Source organism: Charadrius vociferus, unplaced genomic scaffold, assembly GCF_000708025.1.
Source record: "Charadrius vociferus isolate BGI_N301 unplaced genomic scaffold, ASM70802v2 scaffold163, whole genome shotgun sequence".
NCBI lineage: Eukaryota > Metazoa > Chordata > Aves > Charadriiformes > Charadriidae > Charadrius > Charadrius vociferus.
The window spans coordinates 17,400,554-17,423,602 of NW_009648332.1; the positions used below are offsets into that span (position 1 = coordinate 17,400,554).

Genomic DNA, 23,049 nt, shown 5'->3' on the forward strand with positions numbered 1-23,049 from the left:
GGCAGGGTTGGCTTCTCCCTTCCCGAAGTGAGTCTCCTGGCGCGGGAGGAGCGCCGGGCAGGCGGCCGCAGCCATGCCGGGGGGTAAGGAGACGCGGCTGCTGCACCTCGGCGAGATGGAGAAGCTGGACAAGACCCTCTTCAGGCTGGAGCAAGGTAGGTCGGGGTCGGGGGCTGCGGCCTCCTCAACCTTCTCCTCCTCCTCCTCCTCACCAGGGCCGAGTGAGAGGGAGACGGCTGTGAGCTCGCTACCTTCTTCGGGCAGCAATATAAAAGGAGCTCAGCCTGCGGTGTTTTTTTTTTTTTTTTTTTTTTTTTCTCCCCACTTTTTTCCTTGTTTTAATATGAAACAATTTCCGACATGCTTGCTTCCACTGCAGAATTCTGTGGGCTCCAGTTGCGGTTCGGTCTGACTCATAAAACTCTTGAGAATTGAAGAGCAGTTTGGCTAGGAGCCATGGCAGTGAAGTGCAAAGCATTATTTATTTTTTTTTAAACAGGTCCTGCAGGACAGGACCTCTCCTTTTATAACCTGTACTTCAGTGACCTGAAAAAGTCCTCCTCATAAGTCGAGCTCTCTAGTATTTATCTGCAATGTGTTGTGCAATGCCCCATCTGTAACATTATAATTTTGAAATATATCAGTAATACTAACGTTTTGCAAAGTCTGAGGTGATGTTTCAGGATATGGGATCTTTAGCTCCTCCTGAATCTTATCTTGCCTGTCAGATTTCCCGTAGCTGTGCTATGTTAGTATTCTGGTCACATACTTCTAAGAACTTAGTAGTATTTCTCTCTGGAAGTGTTCCGAAGTCTATTTGCAAAAAAAAAAAAAAAAAACCACCGCAAAGCAAACACAAAAACCCCACCAACCAACCCAGCAAAAAACCCAAACCCACAAAAACCCCCAAAACAGCCAAACAAAAAAACTCCCCACCAATTGGTCTGCTATTATGCTGGTCAGCAAATTCAAACTAAAACTAAAGCTGCTGTCTTTAGAAACCATTTTTAATGATGCAACAATTTTTATTACTCATGAACTTTTGTGGGGTTTATTACTTTATGTTACTGATCTAGGAACCTTATATCAAAGCGATTTAGTAGAGGAGCAAGACTTTGGTTCTTGAGAATAAGAATTCTCTTCAATTATATTGATTTCAAAATTTTCTGACAGTGTAATCTAAGAAACTGTCAGTAGGGAAGAAGTGCAGAGTTGACCCTAACCTCCATTATTAACTCATCCTTCCAGTTGTTTAAGTTTTGTTGGAAGGAATCACATAGAAGCATATGGCTAACAAACATTGAAAGTGCCTCTGCTGGTAGCAGTCTCTGAGAGGGCATAGCTAATTTTGAGCACAGCATTCCTGATGTCGGTATAACTGTTACAGGAAATAAGATATCAATGGCATATATCCCTGTGCTCTAATTTTAGTAATCCCTATAATAAAATGTCAGGACAGTACTGGGGAGAGTGTACTTAATCTTCCAGAAGTTTGGTGGTTTTTTGTTTTTTGGTTTGGTTTTTTTTTTGATCAAATGAGCTTCATTTTATCTGACAAATATTCAGATCCTAAAATCATTGCTTTACGTTGTGATTTTGGTGCAGTGGCGACTATGTTAATAAGAGAAATTGCAAGCTTGGTGCCACTTGCATTTAAATGTATTTGGACATTGAATTCTGATAGTAGAGTTCCCATGACTCTACTTAATAAGCAAATGGATTTTTTTTTCAATGTAAGATACTGGAACTTGCCATTGTTCAGGGCTTTCTTTTTTTTTTACACTTTATAATTCCTTATCTGTGTGTTAATAATTTCTCTTTACAAATACTCAGGTTTCTTTTACTCTCCGTTTTGCAGTAGGTGTGTTACTATAGTAAACTACAAGACTGGCCTGTAATTTAGTAAAAGTAATTGTGCAAGCACTTAACCTATTTCAGTCACTTAAAAGGATGCTGTAATTAGCCATGTATATGGTAGCGGCCCTCATACCTGCAAGTGGAAACCTATTCTGAAACTTGCTGACTGAACTGAATTTTTCATATCCGACTGAATAGACTACAGTATGGTTTTAGGTCCCAATATTTAAACTTAATTTTGTTTTGTTCTCGTTATCATGGATCTTTTAAGCCTAAATAGTGTTCTTTCTGTGTGTATGTGACCTGCAGCATGTATACAAAACTCCCTTTGATTTGTTGAGCTCTCTGGAAGTTTAACAATTTGTTTGTACGTTGTAGATTATGCACAAGTATATGTCATTTTACAGTTAAAAGCATAAGAAATTTAGTGTTGTATAGTGAACCCTCGATGGAGAATGAAGGGATTTGAAATACTTTCTGTTTCAAAAATGTGTTCCTAATTTTTTTTTTTCCAGATGTTTTCATGGGTCAGCTTAATATACAGACTTGGTAAACCTAAATGCTTAAATACTACATAAACCAAAATCTGCATAGCATATGATGTTTTGCTGTATTTTGTTTTTAAGATTTTTTGTATAGCAAAGAGGAACAAATTGGAAATGAGATAAATAGTGCCATATAAGAAAAGTAAAAATAATAGGAATATATGTAAAGTGTGCAAAGAATAACATTGGGAAAGTAGGGAGAGATGATGATGTAGAAATAATGCCATTCTGCTGAAATTCTTGGCAGGTATATTGGTGCACTTTCTTCTTCACATAATATCAAATTGTGATTTGCAGTTACAGAACAGAAATATCTAGTTCTCCTGATAAAGTGATTTTTATCTTATTTTCCTGAGGTTTTGAACTACAGTTCCGATTGGGCCCGACTCTTCAAGGCAAGCCCGTTACTGTGTACACAAATTATCCAGCTTCTGGAGAAGCATTTGAGCGCCACAAGTTCAGGACGCTATCGTGGCACAATCCCACAGGAAAAGAAGATGACTCTGACAAATACTGCAAGCTGGATCTCCAAATTTCAGGGTCATACCAGTACTATTTCAGTCTTGGGTAAGTGAAATTCTATACTTAGAACCAAATGCAGTCTTACTCCTTTGGTCTACATTTTAACCTGAAGAAATCACTGTTAAGAATAAAAACATTTTTTCCCATGCATTTTTCAAATTGCAACTATGGGGCTATCTGAGTCTGCTAATGAAAGACAATAGCTGTGGTGGTTGTGTGTGTTGAAGGGATAGAGTGTACCATCAGCAAGTTTGCTGATGACACAAAACTGGGAGAGGTGGCTGACACACTGGAAGGCTGTGCTGCCATTCAGCGTGACCTGCACAGCCTGGAGAACTGGGCGGAGAGAAACCTTACAAAGTTCAAAAAGGGCAAGTGTAGGGTACTGCGTCTGGGGAGGAATAAACCCATGCATTGGTGCAGTTTAGGGGCTGACCTGCTGAAAAGCAGCTCTGTGGAAAGGGACCGGGAAGTCCTGGTGGACAACAGGATGGCCGTGAGCCAGCAATGTGCCCTTGTGGCCAAGAAAGCCAATGACATCCTGGGGTGCATCAAGAAGAGTGTGGCCAGCAGGTCGAGCGAAGTTATCCTCCCCCCTACTCTGCCCTGGTGAGGCCTCGTCTGGAGTACTGTGTCCAGTTCTGGGCTCCCTGGTTCAAGAAGGGCAGGCAACTGCTGCAGAGGGTCCAGCAAAGGGCTACGAAGATGATGAGGGGACCGGAGCATCTTATATGAGGAAAGGCTGAGGGACTTGGGTCTTTTTAGTCTGAAGAAGACAAGACTGAGGGGGGATCTTATCAACCCTCATAAATACTTAAAGGGAGGGTGCCAGGTGGATGGGATCAGTCTTTTTTCAGTGGTGCGCAGCGATAGGGCAAGAAGTCGCGGGCACAAGCTTGAACATAGGAAGTTCCATCTTAACATGAAGAGGAACTTCTTTACTTTGAGGGTGGCAGAGCACTGGAACAGGCTGCCTAGAAAGGTTGTGGAGACTCCTCCACTGGAGACATTCAGAACCCTCCTGGACGCCATCCTGTGGAACCTGCTCTGGCAGGGGGGTTGGCCTAGATGATCTCCAGAGGTCTCTTCCAACCCTGACCACTCTATGATTCTGTTTAATACTTTCTGACACAAAGATGCTCTGCAGGCAATACAGAACAAAGTTGATCAATTTTCTGTGAATGCTGGAAAAGTAAGCCATTTTTACAAGTTTTCAAAGTCATCAGCGTTCTAAGTATCTGAATGATTAATTTGTACTTTCTGCATTGACTTTAAAGGTTGCTTTTTTTTTTTCTTTCCAGCACTGATGTTCTGGCGTTCTTTACTGCACATTCTTTACTTCCTCCTTTGTTTCTAAAGGACAAGTGCTGTGGAGAACGCCAGTATCTGTAATGACTGTAGTCTGGTATTCTGAGTTTCTGGATGATAGGTGGTTAAATTCCCTCGGGCTTAAAAGGGCATTTAGCTTGGGTCTCTTGCTGAAGATGGTGCTCCAAATGGAGGTCTTTGTATAAAAGATGGGCAGTCATGCTTTTTTTGTTTCTGTCAGTATCCTAAAAGGAGGAACTAGTACTCTGTCTCAGAAAATAACAAAGGTATCTCACTTTTGAAGAGAGTTTAAAGTTCTGTACCCCAATTGTATTGGTCTAAGCAACTGGCATAAGTCCAGTAGAGAGATGATACTGAAGAGATGTACATACCTTCAGTGTTTCCTGTTTTCTTCAGGTGCCCTGCAGTCCTGTTCCCCATCTCCCTGCAACCACCGTACTGGGCTACTGTGTTTTTGAAATAGTTGTGCTTGTTGTATTCTCTTTCTGAAACTGACTGGTACAATGATTGTTTACTATACCAATCAAAATAAATTTTTCCTAGAAATGAAAAAAGTGGTGGAGGTTACATAGTTGTGGATCCTATTTTGCATGTCGGAGCCGATAATCATGTGCTACCTTTGGATTGTGTTACGCTCCAGACGTTCCTCGCAAAGTGTCTGGGACCGTTTCATGAATGGGAAGATAGGCTTAAAGTTGCAAAAGAAACAGGTAATGCCAATACACATATTAAAAGATGTATGTTTTTGTCTTTTGATTAAAAACCAAAGCAACACCAAAGAGCTTCAGTGTAAACAGCTCATTTGTTCTTTATTTTGTAGACTAAATATTTTCCACTAGATTCAATTTAGTTAACAGATTAAGTCAGTGAAATTATTAAAATATTGGCAGAGGTGCAAAAATTCAGGGACTTCCCGATATGGGAAATCACTTTTGTTTTATTGTTTTGATTTCAGATAGACTTGGAAGTTTGTAGGACTGACAGGATGATTTTTAAAGCTTGTGTTATGTCAAATTTCAAGGGTTCAGATTAATATACACTGGTTATTCCAAACACTAGCTTTAAGAACATGTTATGACCGTAACTTATTATGCTTCTTTCAATTAACTATGACTGAATTTTTTTTCTTATTTAATAAATGGCTTCTTATTACATAGGTTACAACATGATTCATTTTACACCACTGCAGAAGCTTGGACTGTCTAGATCATGTTATTCACTGGCTGATCAGTTAGAAGTAAATCCTGAATTTTCAAGCCATAATAAAAAGTGCACGTGGAGCGATATAGGAGCTCTTGTGGAAAAACTGAAAACCGAATGGAATATGCTTTGCATCACAGATGTAGTCTACAATCATACTGGTATGACTTTTATGTGTGTTAATAACCGAATTGATACTGTAATTACATTTCATTATTTCCCTTAACTTTTCCTCCTTGAACTCATCTTCTAGTAGCTGTTTTAAGCAACTTAGTTGTCTCTGTCTTTGAATCTCTCAAATCCAAGACTACTCTTTACAATTATAACTGATATGCCTCCATAACAGATATAAAAGAATTTAGTATTGTTACTGAAAGAGTGAATAGAGGCCTTATTAGAGAGAATTAATGAACTGTGCATGTGTCTATTTTTATAAAAAAAAAAAAGCATATTATCATCTGCGATAATGAATGGAATCTGCATTAGGAACTATTTGGTGAACATAAACCAAGTACTTTCTTGTTAAACAGGGTATTATTCTTATAACTGCTTAAAAGTAACTACTCTAATTTGGATCTAACATGCAGACAACAAACAGAATAGGGACAAGAGGCTAGGATTAAGCAATGGAGGAAATGTTACAGCTCAGTCTGTGGGGAAAGGGGGGGAAAGAAAAGATAGCTTTGTGTTTGGGGTGGGTTCTTTTTAAGCATAGATACGCCAGTGCATTGAAAGCTTTACTGAATTGCTTTTTGTAGCTAAAATTGTCTGTTGTGCATGGCGGGACAATGGGTTTTCTTCACTAGGATCTGATGAAGTTTAAATTATAGTACTTAATCATTTGTAATTTTGCTGATTATTTGGATAATGAGTTTATTTTTTATTATGTTTATAATGCAGTTTTCATCTTACACTGTAATCCTAAAGATCACAATAATTAGCGTTCTCGCAGCAGATAGTACAACAGATGATTATGTATGTTGATGTTACACTCCTTTGAGGCTTAAAAAACCACTAACCACAGATATCTGTGAATTTCAAGCTTTATTTGCTTTAGTTCTTTGGTGTTGATTGCTGCCAAACATTCCTATCCAGTCAGTCTGCAATGCAGTGTGAGGCCTGTTGTTTGCCCTATCTGTTTGTTGAAAAGTTACTAAGTATAGTTATTGGCTATGTGTCTGAGGGAATGAGGCTTTTAAACCTTCTCCCAATTTGGGATAAAAAATTTCTTGCACTGTATCATCTAGAAGTCCAGTTTCTCCCACGCATGCTTGAGATCATGTCATCTTTTTACTGTGTATATTTGCATGCTACAAAGGAGAATGTTTTTATGGACAGAAATCTAAACTATTTATTGGAGTCCAAAATATTTATTAGACTCCAAAAAGTGTTATGTTATTACTTGGCTACGTTTGTAGAAGGACTTTTACAGGTTACATTCAGAATTCAAAGTAATCTTCATTGGGATGGATGACTAAAAGTTTATACTATGGTGAAAGGATGTTTATAAGTCTCTTCTGGCAGGATAGAAATATTCAAATGACCATGGTCCTGACTTACATCATTAAGCAAGATATACTTGATGGCTTTGTTTCCTGCTTTCAAAATTTTAAAATCAAAATCCCCCACCCCCCGTTTATCAAAACCTCTTGATTTACAACTGACTCCAAACTTTGTTAAATGTCAAATTTAGCATAAGCAAAAAAATACATTGATAAATGTCTGATTAAGTACTAATGTTGTATATGCCTGTGGAGGTAAAACATTTTGGGGCTTTTGAAATAAGAAAATAGGCAAATAGTTTTGGGGTTTCTTTTTGTCTAGATCTTGATTAGATGGAAATTTAACTTTACCTTTTTTGATTTTTAAATGAACGGTAATTGCTAGTAGTTAAATAAGTTCATTCCTGCACACTATGGTGATATAATTGTAAAATATGTTTCATAGAACCATTTAAATATAAAAGACGCAAAATGTGTAGTCGGTTATTTTGAGCAGATTATGGATACTTGCACATTATTATTAATTCTGCAGCATGTCTACATTAAAGGCTTAAGTTGTCTCACAGTAAATCCTCTAATGCTGGTAATTCTAACAGCTCATGACCCTTCAGCTTACAGTGGTTCTACGCTTTCTAGCTGAGGCTGCTTTATAAAAATGGCAATGGTTCCCCTCTGTTCCTGTTGTGAAGTCAGACAGCTCACTTTCAATATTAAGCGGTTAAGCAAAGGTGTTTGGGTTTTATACAGGAATGGAGAACAGACTGCTTGCACAGTAGAGAGTGGTGGGAATCAGTTTTTGATGTTAATATCTCTGTCAGTCTCTAATGAAAGCCAGCATCTATAGCCTAACTGTAAAGTAGATGCATATACTAATGTTAAATATAGATGCACATTTGGCATGTTAGCAGGAGTATCATAGACAAACTTGCATACCCTGTCTGGTAACTGGGTAGATGTGCCCTTTTTGGGCTGCCATTTCCTTCAGTGTTCAAACACCATCCAATAAGAAATATTGTTTGCTAGCATTTCCTCTTTACTAGGAGATAGAAAAAGGGGAGTTGTTTTTTTTTTTTCTTTTCTGAGCTTTCAGTGGCTGTAATAAATCATAAAGTAATAAACTAATCTGAAATAAATTATATTTTCTTTATCTGTCAGAAGAGCCTACTATTGTCTAATTGCAATTTAACACTTGAGTAAATCCTACTTCCAAGCACTTGACTAATCACATCAAACACCACCTTTTCGCAGCTTTATAAAGGGCAGGTAGAAAAAAAGTCTTGGGCAGCGGGCATCAATACTAAATAAGTTTGTGTTTAGTTTATATAGCAATGAACTAGTCTTTTGAAAAAGTGAAATTATTTTCTTAAGTAAGAATTGACTTTTAGATTTTTTTTCTGTAATTGTTCATCTTAATATTTCCATATTTTTATACTTATTTTCTCCCTAGCTGGCACACACGTAATCACAAGTGATGTTTTGGGCAAATTTTTTTCTGCAGAGTTAGATTTCTGTTGGTGTTATGTTGTGAATCATTGGAGCTTACCCTCTTATCAGAAAACATCATTCTGTTCTATACCAGAATTAGTGGAAGGCCTGTTGACTTTTTTCTTTGGGCATGATAAGACCTTAGATTTAAATGAAATATTGTCTTTTTAGAATTAATTGTATTTACTCATTAAAGTCCATTATAGTAAATCATGTTTCTTGCTAGAAGAATACAGTAAGCTTGTTTTGCTTTTTGGAGAAAAATATTTTTTTCAGAAGTAGTATATGTATTTTATTTTTTTTAAAGGAAAAAAAAAGAGGGAGGGGGGATCTGGTTGGCCTAGAACAGCCTTTAGCAGTCTGAGTTTATTACTGCTTTATGTAACTTTAAAATAAGTACGGTGTTTTTAGTTTAGTTTAGGTGGCATTTAAACCATTAAGAACTTACTTCCACAAATGGTATGACCTTATAATCATGGAATTTTGCCATGTTCGTAATAGTCTTAAGATGTAATGTAAGAGGGTGCTCAGAAGAGCTGTTAATACTATTGACTGAGAGAGTACACTCTTTTCTTTCCCTTTGACATTTTTGTTTGAACGTCTTTGAGCTAAGCAAACTTGAGTTTTGTGTATTAATTGTTATGGTGTAATTCAGGATACATTAATGGCTCTTTATTCATGTTTCCAATATAATAATTTGTTATATATTTTTCTTAGTGTGAAGTATTACTTCTATATTTTTTTGCTTTTCTAAAACAATAGATTAATAAGACATTTTCTGTGAAAAATGGTTTTAAAAAAAAAAAACCCAAACCTTATAAAACCTGAGTATTTTTTTTGTTGTTGTTCCTATGCACTCCATGCTTTTTTTACATTTAGTTTTTCAATTGCACAGATTCATTCAAAAGAACATATGGAAATTATTTTCAGTTAAACTGTGTTTAGGACAGTTCCAAAAATGGAAAGAAATAAACTCTTCAGGATTTCTTCCTCGTTGTCATACTTCCAAAATCAAAATTCTCTCTGCTATTTATGTGTTTACTCATACTGCTGCATGAACGCTACTGTCTATATTAGAATATCGCACCCATTTTCTAGTGAAGGCTCCTTACCTTCTCTGAATTAATTGTTAATGTTCAGCATATCTTCTGGTGCTTGTTGATGCTATGGGCGAAGTTCAGAAAATAGACACAGTGGAGTGCGGTGTTTGATCTGAACTAGTGCTCCATTTGCATGCACTAGACAGTGCACTCATCTTCCTGTGTAAGACTCGGTGGCATCGTTTCGCACCGCTCTGCTTCTTATGATGCACACAACAGTGTCGCAGCTAGTCCTTTCTTTAAAAGCCCACTAAACTTCATTGTTCTTTAATTATTTCTTGGGCGGGGTGCGTGCCCTCTTGCTCCCTGGCTCTGTGTGGGTATCACCTGATATAGTTAAGAATATTAAAAAATAAACAACTTGGGCCATCTTAAATCTTGGTTTGGCATGTAGATTTGGCTTTCAACACACAAAGAGCACTTCATTTGAGGTATTTCCTGCAACAAAAATGTGATTATTTCTTTTTTTGTGTGTTTTAGAATTGGTGGTACTACTGCATATTTTTATGTAACTAAAAGTGTTACAACTAAGTGTTCAGCTTGTGTATGTAATCTTTTTTTTTTTTTTTTTTCTCCCACACACCCCCTCCTTTTCTTGAATAAGCAACTAACAGTGAATGGCTCAGGATGCATCCAGAATGTGGCTATAACCTTGTAAATTCTCCTCACCTGAAGCCAGCTTGGGTCTTGGATAGAGCTCTGTGGCACTTGACCTGTATGGTGGCTGATGGAAAGTGTACTGCTAAAGGGGTCCCTCCCTTGATTGAAAATGATCAACACCTGAATGTAAGTGAATAAGAGCTAAATATAATATAAGCTAATGAGCACTATAAATAGCTGAATAAACTTTAATATTTCTAAGGTTGTGGAAATGCACAAAATTTAATGAAATAACACTTTACCTCCCCAAATATTTTTTCTGAACAATCCATATGAGCACTTACCTTTTCTTAATTAAAGCAATCATCAACTTTATTAACTAACATAATTCTTATTTTTACAGTGTCTCCGTAAAATAATTTGGGAAGATATATATCCAAAAATTAAACTATGGGAATTTTTCCAAGTGGATGTTAACAAAGCTGTGCAGCAATTTAAAACCCTTCTAACTCAAGGTAAAGGAAGGGTATGTTGCTGAAGCATATGGATTTATAGTTCAAGCAACTTATGGGTAAACTTAAGATAGAAACCAAAATAATTTTTTGCTATGTGAGAAAACTACTGTGCTGATCTAAGCATTCAAGAAAGCTTTGAGGGCTACTAAAGCCTTTGAAGACTTTGCACCCCTTCAAAGTCTTTATCTACCCATATCTTGCTTATTTTAGAATTATAAAAGTTGTGTATCTTTTAAATGTAATGCCTATTTTTACTTTTATCAGTACTCTTTTCTATATTGTTCTTAGGCAAAATGAGCACTAAATCTGATCCAACTCAACATCTTCAAATAGTTCAGGACCCTGATTATAGGCGATTTGGCTGTACTGTAGATATGAATATAGCATTGGCAACATTCATACCACACAGGTATTGTATAATTGATTAGAAGTTAAAATCGCAAGTGAAGTTAAATTTGCAAAACTAAATTAACTTTTTTCCAGAGATGGGGAAATTTTAATTTTTCATTCCTTCTAGTTATGTATACTGCATGTTTTAAAAATAAATTATTCTAATTGTTGTCTGCTTTTAATGTCCTTCTGATAAGCAATGGACCAGCTGCAATAGAAGAATGTTGCAACTGGTTTCGCAAGAGGATTGAGGAACTGAATGCTGAGCAATACAGACACACTAATCACCATCAAGAGCAGGTCTTAAAATTACTGTGGTTTAATGCTGAATTGTTTTAAATTGCAAATAAATGCAAGCATTTCAATAACACATAATTTAATTACTTCTAGGCTGTCAATTGTCTTATGGGGACTGTGGTTTATGAACGACTGGCTGGTAATGGTCCTAAGCTGGGTCCTATCTGTAGAAAATATCCTTTAGTTACCAGGTATTTTTTCTTTGCTTGTTTGGAAACTATCTATGTAGGGGAAGTGAGTTCAAAGTTCATAAAAAGTATATGTTTATATGTACAAGTGTATGTTTTCTTTCCCATGGACAAATACCACTTCATGAATGGGCTGTCTTTATTTAGGCAACAATGGTAACTGTTAATAAACAAATGTGACCAGAGACCATGAAACAATACTCAGAGCACATCGAAGACTTACATAGTGCATAACATAGTGCAAGACTTACATAGTTCTTTTTGGTGGAAGAGAGGTGGAACTAGGAAAGCTTACAACTTTTAAATTTGATGAACCTGATGCCACTAATGTATCTGAAGGGCTAGGGCTTTAATCTTGCACTACCAGCTGACACCAAGATACTGGCAGCACCTGTCCTTTCTCTTTCAAGGCATGCTGCAAAATAGAAAGCTCCCCATCATTTATAGTCTAGCAGCTGCTTTTTTTAATCTGTTTTATCTACAACCCAGTTCATAGTAGATACTTTAATTTCAAAGGCAATGGATTTCATCTTAGGTTACCTTGTGGGCTTGGATTTTTGTTTGTGGTTTGTTGTTTTTTTTTTTTTTAATTGCCTGTCTATTCCATAGGTATTTTACTTATCCATTCAAAGAGCTAACCGTGGAGGAAGAAGAAACTATGATACATCAGCCAGATAAAGCTTGTTATTTCATGGCTCATAATGGCTGGGTTATGGGAGATGATCCTCTTAGAAACTTTGCAGAACCAGGTTTGTAAAAGAACTTTGAATCACATTATGAACCTTTTGATATTCTAGCCAAAGCAAAAAGGGTTTTATTTAATCTGTCTCTTTTTCTGGATATATTCCTATGAAGCTGCAGAATAGTAGACAAATACTCAGTTTATAGCACTTTCATTTCCTATTGAGCATACAGATCAACTCTAAGAACTGGGATTTGAGGTACAGTTTTGCAAAATTTGAGAGGGAAATCACCAGGTTTCTGCCACTGAAATGGGGACATCCTGTCTTCCCGCTACTGTCATCATCTTTGCTTTGTACTTTCTTCCAACACCACTTCTTGTTGTGATTTCCCTAAGACAATGACAGTGCAGCAGAAAAATAATGCAGTAAAAAGGTGGATAATATTTTACTGCATTAGTGAGCAAAAACTGGATTCTTGAAAAGTCCAGTGAGTTGCAGTCAGGCAGTCAAGAGGTGACCCAGTTAATCCAAAATAGCTGTGTGGATTGCTTGTGAGGGTAAGATAGGGTATGAATTCACCCTGTGCTAAAGTATTGTACTCTAACTCCTCTGGGGACAGCATTGATATCCAGTTAAAGCAAGGCTAACAACTCTTGTTTTCAGAGTAGTCATGCACTTTGTAAATGGAATCAAAGGCCAGTTTAATTCTAATTAAAAACATCTATCTAAGAGTTTGTTCAGTCTGCTTTAGAAGCTAATCTGATTGATAGTCCAGAGTGATCTGGAGTTAGCAAACACCTTGTTTCTGCAAAATTATCTATAGCCCTTTCATTGCTTTTTATTCACTTTTTTTTTTTCCTCCTTCGCAAGCATGAAGATAATATGTGTTTCAAGGGTGGTTTTGTTCAGTAGCCTTTAAGATAATTGCCCTTTTTTCTGGGCAGACTTGTATTTTTTCCTTCAGTCACTGGCTTTAGTTAGCATACCTAACTTCTATTGCTGAGTTTTCTCTCTTAATTAGTCTGCAGCTTTTTGAGTGCTTTATACTTGTGTTTTACCTTTGTATATATTATTTCAGTTGAGAATAGAGTGTGAAAAGATGATACAGAAGAGCACAAATACAGGGATCACAAAACAAATGCAGCTAGTTCTGTAAATGGCCCTTAAAAATCATGGTGTACATCCAAAGAAAGCCAGTTTTTCTGTCCACGTAGCTACATTGCCATTACTGAAGCTAAAAGTTAGGCTGTGCTTAAGTGAATGTTTTTAGATGTAGTGATGCCTTACAGTCTCTGCTCTTTACTTACTAGCTGCTTACTCATTGTGCGTCTTTCATTGTGTAGGCCAAATCACTTAAGTGTCTATAATGTGAGCCTCTAGTCAGGCTGAAAAACAATCTCTTTGCCAATCCAGGATTATGTTTCAGCTGAACAAATTTCCTGATCTAATTCAAGGTTCAACCACCAAAATAACTGTGGTGATGCATCAGTATAGCTGGTCTAGGAGTAGCAGGAAGCAATGGAGTAGCTCTGTCTTAGCTATCCTGAGAATCCTGAGTGGTGCTGATCTTGTTCATGCTTTGATCAGGTTTAGATACGATGAATATAACCTGACCTTCAGAAGACTCATGACTCGAAGATAATTGTATTTCTCTTATTTGGGATCTGATTATTGACAATTCCATGATTGTGGCTGGATATTACGTTTTGCAAATAGTGTGGAGTTTTGGTGGTTTTGTTTGTTTTTTTAAATGATATTGCTGCCTTTGTCAAATATGTGATTTATATAGGACAGAAGTCACATTTTTGGGTATCGATGATTATTTAAGTATTCGTCACAGTTAAACCTCCATCAGTATATCCTGTGTGGTAAGTATATTATAGCTGAACTGAAATTTAAAGTGGTATTTTTATTGATTGCATCAAAAAGAAGGCAAAAAATATTATATGAAACTAGATTAGGTGGAGGATGAGGATAAATATTTTCACACACACAAAAATTATTTAGGGACTTTGTCCATTTAAGTGACCTGCGTAAGTACTTAGGAAATTTGCCTTATCACAGTCTGCTGTTAACAAAAGGTAAAACTTTAAATTGTGGCAGCAGCAGTTTATTTATAGTAACACAGTGAGGTGCTTTTTTGAATTTGGCCAGTGTAAACAACCAAACTACTGTTTTTGTTCGCTTGTTTGCTGTTTTTTTTCTTCTTTTTTCTCAAGTACAGTTTGTATACTACTTTGAAGAATTAAAAGGAATTTGATTTCAATCTGAAGAATTATTTCATTATCACTATATCAGTTAAATATTCCCTTGGGGTATTCTGGTATTATATGTCAGTGAGGGTATATAGATTTTGGGTTGATACGGCTATTATTAGAATTTTTACTCTTCGTCACAGTGTTCTCCTATTCTTCAGTGGTAGAAAATTAAATACCACATTTTCATTTTGGTGCACATTCTATACTATAGATAGACACACTATAGTGAATTTATTTCCCTTACAGGTTCAAATGTTTACTTGAGAAGAGAGCTTATTTGTTGGGGCGACAGTGTAAAACTGCGTTATGGTAATAAACCTGAAGACTGCCCATACCTCTGGGCACATATGAAAAAATACACTGAAATCACTGCCAAATATTTCCACGGTGTTCGTCTTGACAACTGTCACTCAACACCTATTCATGTAGCTGAGGTACGCAAAATTAAGCATGTTTATTATAAAGCAGCTTCTGTCTGTGAAATAGTCCTGCACTGTTGCTACAAAATCTGCAAGATGTGCATGGCACAGTTCAGGTGTGAATGAATCCTTACAGTATAAGCAAAGTGTCGTGACTGGTGATGTTTAGATGGGATTTCAGCTACTTTAAACAGTTAGTAGAGTGGTGTAGCTATTGTATCTTTCAGTTTAGTTGAAATATTGCAGGTGTGGATGGAGCTGGCTAACTTTTCCCTTGTGTAGCTAGGGACTTAATGCAATGACTGCCAGTATCCGGTGTGTCAGTTTTAGCTGGGGTCATTGCCAAGAATTGGTTGAAAGTCTTAGTGTTTCTTTGGCATATGTATTTTCCTATTGCTGAATTAAACAAGAAGTGGTTTACTTCCCAGAATTTAAAAGTCGGTAAAGAACACCTGCTAAAAGTTTAGTCTGGCAAGCTTATTGCTACGATTAGAGCTTACTGTTTACCATGGAGCTAACTACATCCAGAAATTGTACTTGTCTAATAAATGAGCGCTAAATAGATTTGAGTAGTGCAGCTTGTTAGTGCTTAGTCTTAGCTTGGTTTCAGAGCTTACCTAAATCTATGAAGAGCTCTCTGAAACGAGTTGACTTGCCCATACAAAAGTTGTAAGTGGCTCTTAGATGCAGCCATTTCAAAACTTCTGCCGTTCCTTCATTTATTGTTACTACTTTTGGAATGGTAACTTCAAAGGCTTAAACTAAAGTCTTCCTTGGATTTCTTACCTTAACAGATACCTCTTTTATCCAACCTTTGTTCTTGCATTTTGAGTTAAGACTTTGTGTAAAAACAAAGTTGTAATTAGCTTAAAGTCTTTAGAGAATTTCCTAGAATTACTCGGTCTGTTAATAATATCTGTAAAATATAAATGGGGTTTTATGAATGTTACCTGTTACTAGTATTTTTTTAATGAACTGCATATATGACCAACTCATTTCTGTTTGGTTAAGTCATGTTAATGATTGCATATACAAAGCTGACAATGGATGTCTTGCATTAAAAATGTATTATGATCTATAGGAGATGCTAGCAACAGCCAGATCAGTCAGACCTAATCTTTATGTGATAGCTGAACTCTTCACGGGCAGTGAGTACATTGACAATGTTTTTGTCAACCGCCTGGGAATTACCAGCCTGATTAGAGGTACAATAAGCAGTTGAAAATTATGTAGGATTGTCATGTATGGTTTGGAGTTTTTAATGTGAAACTAACATTGGTATGCCTTTTTTTTATTTTTCTTACATATTCGTGTTCTTTGCTTATGCAATTACCTTTTCTTCTTCACATTCTATTTAACTTTTCTTGTGTTGTGTGTGCTAATTCTTGATTTTGCCTATGTTTGTGTGTCCTCTTCTGTGTAACAACTTTTTTTGTTCCTTAATTTTGGCTTTCTGTTTGTCTTTGCTGCATGGCATTTTCCTATTGTCTGATCCCTGCCTAGCTTTGAAACTTGTCCTTTTTTGTATCTACCTTTCCCCTTTCTGTGGCTTTTTTGGCTGTGCTTTTTGCAGTACATGCTGGACACAGCTAGAAAATTGCGAGCCGATTTGTATGTAGTGGCTGAACTGTTCACAGGAAATGAGGAGCTGGACAATATCTTTGTGAATAGGCTGGGCATTACCTCCTTAATAAGAGGTAGGCTTGCTGTGTGTGTGGTCTCTTTCCAACGAGAGATTATAGATGACGTGCTTTTTCCAAGGAGAAGGTTTCTTGTGGATCATGCACTTCTGATTACATAGAGTATGAAATTAAAAGTACAGTTTTTGTATTGTGACTTTTTTTGATACTCAGCAAAAAATACAGTACTAGCTGTAAAATAAGAGAAGACATCCTGCATTAGTTTACAGAAGTCTAAATATTTCACTCTTATTCTAGCAAGAGAAAAAGAAGTGGTAGCACAGTTCTGCTATGCAAGTGCTGCATCATGTCTGATTTTTTTTGTTGCTTGAGTTTCTTAGCCTATGAGAAAGTTTCAGGTCTCTGCTTTTTTGTCCCTTTTTTCCCCTTAGCTTTCTCTACCTTAATATTTTGTAGTAAATAGAATACTCCAAGGCTGTGTATCTACATTGGAGAATATAGTTATATGTGATTTCAAAATATTTTTTTTATGATTGAACACACCAAACTAACAACTGCATTAACATCTTTGCGTGTGCTGTATTCTATGGTAGTTACTGTTATGCAAACACTTACCTATTTTGTTCTTTAGAGGCAATGACTGCTTATAATAGCCATGAAGAGGGAAGATTAGTTTATCGTTTTGGAGGTGAACCTGTTGGCTCTTTTGTTCAGCCACGTTTGAGGCCTTTGATGCCAGCTATTGCTCATGCGCTGTTTATGGATATTACGCATGACAATGAATGTCCAATTCAGGTGAGCACCTAAACCGAAACCCAAAGTTTACTTTTAATGTTTTCTGAATTGATATTTATGAACCATGGGAGGGCTTGGTGCAATCTAGATGTTTTCTTGAATGTGATATTTGGGAAAAATGTGTTTCAGGTTTTCATGGAGAGAACAAAATTTTGTAACAACTCCCTCTGACGTTCAAGATTTTGTCTTTCAAGGGAAAAAGTGTATAAAGCTACTTAATGAGCTGTTTAGATTCTTTCATTCCAGCCACTTAAGGGTTCTGTCTCTGCTTGTTAACTTGTTCTCCTAAGCTTCTGTTTTACAAGAGAGAACAGTGGGAATTGGAGTGCTTATTTTTGCGGGTTTCTCTTAAGTTGCTTTTGTTAGTGCATGTGTAATTCTACTGTGATTGAGAAAATTGATCATGTGATTAACAATTCCTCTTGTTAAACTGAATATGCTGAATTGGGAGGGATGAATTATGTCTTAGATATGCAAATAGATTTGCTATTTATTGCCTATTTATTTTTTTTAATGTAGCACCGGTCTGCATATGATGCTCTTCCTAGTGCAATGATTGTTTCCATGGCATGCTGTGCTACAGGAAGCACCAAAGGCTATGATGAGCTGGTACCACATCAGGTATGTGTCTACAGTTTAACTCCAAAGTTACTTTTAAAAATGTAAAATCTATGTCTTAGGACAAGAATAAAGTTTAACTTTGTTTATTTAAAATTCCAAGCAGTTTACTAGCTGGCATTACTTCATATTGTCCAATTTCATATGCAACTTGAATTGATTATGTAGTTGAGACCTCTGACTGTTTTGTTGTTGCTTTGGTTTTGTGGTTTCTTTTGGTTTTTTTTCGAGAGTAGTTGAAATTTGCTTAAATCTTAATTTCTTTACAGATCTCTGTAGTATCTGAAGAGAGGTTTTATGCAAAATGGAATCCAGCAGCACAACTGACTTCTGGTGAAGTTAATTTCCAAACAGGAATTCTAGCAGGAAGGCTGGCGATAAACAGACTGCATCAGGAGCTGGGGGCTAAAGGCTTTAATCAGGCAAGAAATGAGAGTAACATTGCAATTACTCCATAGTTATGTTCTGAATGAGCACAGTTGAAATAGTATGTCTTTTCTAGGTGTATGTAGATCAAGTTGATGAAGATATAGTGGCAGTGACAAGACACTGTCCTAACACACACCAGTCGGTTGTGGCTGTAAGTCGAACTGCTTTCAGGGATCCTAAAACTTCCTTCTACAGTAAAGAAGTACCTGAAATGTGTATCCCAGGTAATCGGATTTCTTTTCAAGAGATGTCAGGTTTACAAAAATTTCAAAGTATTCTAGTGCTGTACTTTTTAACTTTAAACACATGAAATCAATACGAGAATTTTCAGTGTATAACACTCCTTTTATATATGCTAACATGCATGCACCAAAAGTGGATAAAGAAACAATAACAAACTTACCTTGCATAGGGTTTTCAAAGGCATTCATGTTGACTATATTTCATGCTATAAACTCTTGACGAGGGTGTGGTTTTATTTACTATCTTGTTTGTGACCTGGTAAGAAATAGTTAAGGGGAAGATTGTTAATTGTATGGAGGAGGTGGGGAGGGTACTATTTATTAAGTGTTATACTGGGGGAAAAAGGGCTAAAAACTTATCATATTTGTCAATGCCATTGCTATTCAGCTTACTTATATATGACTATTTTTGTGGTTTTAAAATACAAGAAACAACATTGTACTACATAAGTTAATATAAAGAAAATATATAGGTAATGCATACATAATAGTCATTAAACGTGCACAGTATTTACTGTACTTAATAGGAGCAAAGTATAACAAATTCTACACGTTACCAGGCCATATTTCTGGAGAGAAGCTTTCCAAACTGGCTTTTTAGGTATACTCAGTTCTTTGCGTGCATGTGTGTGCCTGTTTTAAAGTCAGTCACATTATATATTAAGACAAGTGGCTGCACGACTTGTATACCTTAGTCTGTCAGTTGCTGAAAGGATAGAGAAAATTAGAATATTTGAATATTTATATAAGTTGTTACACTTAAGATAAGCAATCTGTAGCTGCAGTTTGGAAACCAATGTAATATAGTCTCCTGAAAGATCATAAGGAAACTAACAGAGCAGGTGATCAGTAAAAGACAAGTTATAATTCACTAATTGTTGACTGATTTTTATGGTTAATTTATTACAAAAAAACCACCAAACTGCAGTTTTAAATACAATACAACCAGCGAATGTGTAATGGATGGTCATAGGATATTTAAATACTTCCCCATATGTTTTGTCACATCTGGTTGTTCTTTAGCTGTACAAGAGAGACTTGTATCTTGAATATTTAGGTTTTTAGTTTTAGGTTTTGCTTCATGTTTTCAAAAGAATCACTTTGAATTAAAAGTATTGTAACAACTACAACATGATTTAACTTTTCTTAGGAAAAATAGAAGAAGTAGTACTTGAGGCTAGAACTATTGAGAGAAGTGCTAGTCCTTACAAAAAAGATGAACACTTTATTAATGGATTGCCTAATTTCACAATGGAACTCAGAGAGCACATCCAGGTAACTAGCCTCCTTCACCCATGTTCTGATGTAATATTTTGTAATCTGTGATATTTCATATTAGGAAAAAGACACTGAATTTCAGTTGCAAATGTGTTTTCTTTTCTAAGATTAAAGACAGTAAAATTATAAAGCAAGCTGGAACTGCCATAAAAGGGCCAAATGAATTTGTTCAAGAAATAGAATTTGAAAAATTAACACCAGGAAGTGTAATAGTATTCAGGTACGTTATTATAATTGCCAAATGGCTGTATTAGTAAAAATAGAATGATAGGATTCTTTGTTTTGAGACTTGGGACTAGTTATTTTAAGTGCTACATTTCTACAAGTTGTGCATTCATGTTTACAGAGTTAGTCTTGACCCAAAGGCACAAGAGGCTGTTGGTGTACTCCGCAATCATTTGATCCAGTTCAGTCCACATTTTAAATCTGGAAGTCTTCCTGATGATCATTCAGCCCCTATATTAAACACGTTATTTTCTTCGTGAGTATTCTTTAAGTTTCTGACGTAGAACTGAGAGTGCTACAGTGGGAGCAAAGAACAGTCTGTATACTTAAAGTGAGGTTGTTTGGGTTTTTTTGTTACTACAGATGGATTTGGGTTGTCAGAATGCAATAAAAACTCTGAGATATTCTTTTTATATGTATAATCCTAAGCATGGTTAATACTTAAAAAACTTCCCGGGCTCTTTTGTTCACATTCTGTGCAATTGCTGCTTAAAGTAGACTTTAAGTAGACTTACTAACCTAGAGTGCTTGTCAGTGTTGGGGCATGATTGTTCAGGGTTTGTACTTAATACTGTATTTCTAAATAAATACTGACACATCTAAGCAGAACACCTTGGAACATTGGAAAAATCAGGCTCTTAATTTTCGAGATTTAAGTGGTGAGAGAGTTGTGTATATTTAATTATTTTAATGTAAGCCTAAAACTAGAATTGTTTATGAAATCCTTTTTCTATTTCCCTACTAACGTTGCTTTGGGTTTGGAAATTCTTTTTTCTCTACTGTTTTTTCAGTATTGCATCTAAACTAACTTTGGCTGACCTAAATCAAGTACTGTATAGGTGTGAGGCAGAAGAACAAGAAGATGGTGGAGGTTGTTACAATATACCAAACTGGTCACCGCTGAAGTATGCAGGCCTCCAAGGTAATAGTTTTAGCATTCTTTTTTCTGTCAAGAAAAAAAATTAAAATAGAGCTGCTCAATCTAGATCATACCTTAATGCTGTTGTATGGCTAGTGCTATTGTTTGGATAAAAACCAGGAAAGTTGCTTCTGCTTGACAGCGCTACTAATTAGTGTTGTACCCAGGAAATCGCATACTAAAACAAGAAGCCTCTGTTGATACTCTGGGCTGCAAAATTAAATTTCAGTATGTGGTTTAACACCAATGCCCTTGCTTTCAAAATAAAAAGAAAATGCATACACCTCCAGTGAAAAGTCACACGAATTAAAACCTAGGCATTACTAGATTACTGAGGAGTGTCAATCTCTTATCATATGTATAAATTCCATTGTGCTAGTTATTCCATAGTGTTTTTCATAAAGTTTAGGATACACTCGGGAAACTACAATTGAGTTGTATCGTAACTCGTTCTGCAAATCTAGAGAAGTACTACAGTTAAATCCAGTTAAAGTGTCTGTTGCTGTGTACCTTTTCCTCCTGAATTGTAATTGCTGTTTGTGATAATGGTGTGTCTTGTAATACAGTGTTGGGTTTATATCTTCAGGGTTAATGTCAGTGATGGCAGACATTAGACCAAAGAATGATTTGGGTCATCCATTTTGTGATAATTTAAGAGCTGGAGATTGGATGATTGATTATGTCAGTAATCGTCTGATTTCACGTGCAGGAGCCTGTGCAGAAGTAAGTAAAAATATTTATTTGGTGGCTTTGGGGTTTTAAATTACTAGTTTGTTTCCTTTTCAATTACGGGTTTATTTTCAAATTGTCTGTCTATAACATATTTCTTGTCTAGGGAATTTCTTCTAGGGGAATAAACTGTTAATATGTTTTTTCTTCCCTCTCCTCAATCTTATTTAAGAATGGACTGGAAAAGGGAAAAATATGTAGAGCATGAGGGGGTTGTTAGCCCTTTCTTCAAGGTCCTTCCCTGTTTGTTTATTACTTTTCCTTAAATAAAAATGAATCAACTTTTTTTTTTTTTTACGTAAGTGCTTACAAAAGAGAGCCTAAATACTACTGAGGCATATGTGATGATGACACAGTTATAGTAAGATTGCGCAGTTAAGCACTGAGAAGATAGCTATACAGGTAAAGAATCTCAGTAATTCCTGTACAACGATACAGTCCTTTTCTTTCTTTATCATATGTTTTCTTGCACAGCGATTGCTTTATTCGTGTCCCAAGATAAATACCTGATTTGGGTAACTTACATAATTAATACAGTAATAAAGACTTCAGCATTCTTATTTCATTTTGTTCCTGAAGTCAAGTGTAGTGATATAAAGCAGAATGGATAAAGCAGTCTGATGTCCTGAAATGAATGCTGAATCTGACCTCAGAGACAGAGCTTTTCTAGAAAGAAGTTAGTTTCATACTTGCCAGAATTACTGCTCTTCAAAAACTGTCGCTTATTTTTTTCTGTGAATTTTTTTTTGAGTTCTTAATTCGTAGTGTCTCTTTCTGTTTTGCAGAGAGTATAAAGTACCTGTACCTATTAGACTGAAGTCATATGAAACTAGATTTTACAATTTCACTGTTTACATAAGTAACTTTCCCTTCATAATTTCCAGGTTAAAAGTGTAGGGTGGTCATGTAATATGTTGACATGTACTTTCTTCATCTGCAAGACTTAAATCTTCAGTGACTTTCTAGTAGGTTATCATGTTCTTCTTCAGCAGTACTCAGAGCAAAGAATAGTAATACTTCCCAGGTGTCAAACACTTTGCAGTGACAGAAGCTCCAGAATCCTGAGCCCTAGACCCAAATCTGCAGTCATTTTCACTAGTAACCATACATAATTTAGCCTTCTGATAACTTTTCTATCCCTGCTCTCAAGCCTCACATCTTCAGACCTGTCTTTTTAAGCAGTGAGAAACATCCTTCCCACACTTGGGTTGTAGTGATACCTTTTGAGTTGCAGCTTTCCTTTGCTACTCAGTTTTAATAGCTTCTATATGATAATCTCTTTTT

General features: G+C 36.2%; 1 protein-coding gene across 1 annotated transcript in view; it reads left to right on the forward strand.

The window, feature by feature from the left end:
• The first annotated feature begins 5 nt into the window (after positions 1-5).
• The window catches only part of AGL (amylo-alpha-1, 6-glucosidase, 4-alpha-glucanotransferase), a 35,078-nt gene continuing 12,034 nt past the window's right edge, over positions 6-23,049 (forward strand). The window contains exons 1-21 of the mRNA XM_009884765.1: positions 6-155; positions 2,759-2,969; positions 4,797-4,963; positions 5,411-5,614; positions 10,145-10,326; positions 10,544-10,670; positions 10,944-11,064; positions 11,243-11,345; positions 11,436-11,533; positions 12,140-12,279; positions 14,718-14,905; positions 16,464-16,587; positions 17,162-17,325; positions 17,845-17,946; positions 18,213-18,365; positions 18,446-18,596; positions 19,765-19,889; positions 20,000-20,112; positions 20,239-20,373; positions 20,909-21,039; positions 21,623-21,759. Coding sequence (XP_009883067.1) covers positions 74-155; positions 2,759-2,969; positions 4,797-4,963; positions 5,411-5,614; positions 10,145-10,326; positions 10,544-10,670; positions 10,944-11,064; positions 11,243-11,345; positions 11,436-11,533; positions 12,140-12,279; positions 14,718-14,905; positions 16,464-16,587; positions 17,162-17,325; positions 17,845-17,946; positions 18,213-18,365; positions 18,446-18,596; positions 19,765-19,889; positions 20,000-20,112; positions 20,239-20,373; positions 20,909-21,039; positions 21,623-21,759 — 2,958 coding nt within the window. The 5' untranslated portion in view covers positions 6-73. The remainder of the gene's footprint in view (positions 156-2,758; positions 2,970-4,796; positions 4,964-5,410; positions 5,615-10,144; positions 10,327-10,543; positions 10,671-10,943; positions 11,065-11,242; positions 11,346-11,435; positions 11,534-12,139; positions 12,280-14,717; positions 14,906-16,463; positions 16,588-17,161; positions 17,326-17,844; positions 17,947-18,212; positions 18,366-18,445; positions 18,597-19,764; positions 19,890-19,999; positions 20,113-20,238; positions 20,374-20,908; positions 21,040-21,622; positions 21,760-23,049) is intronic.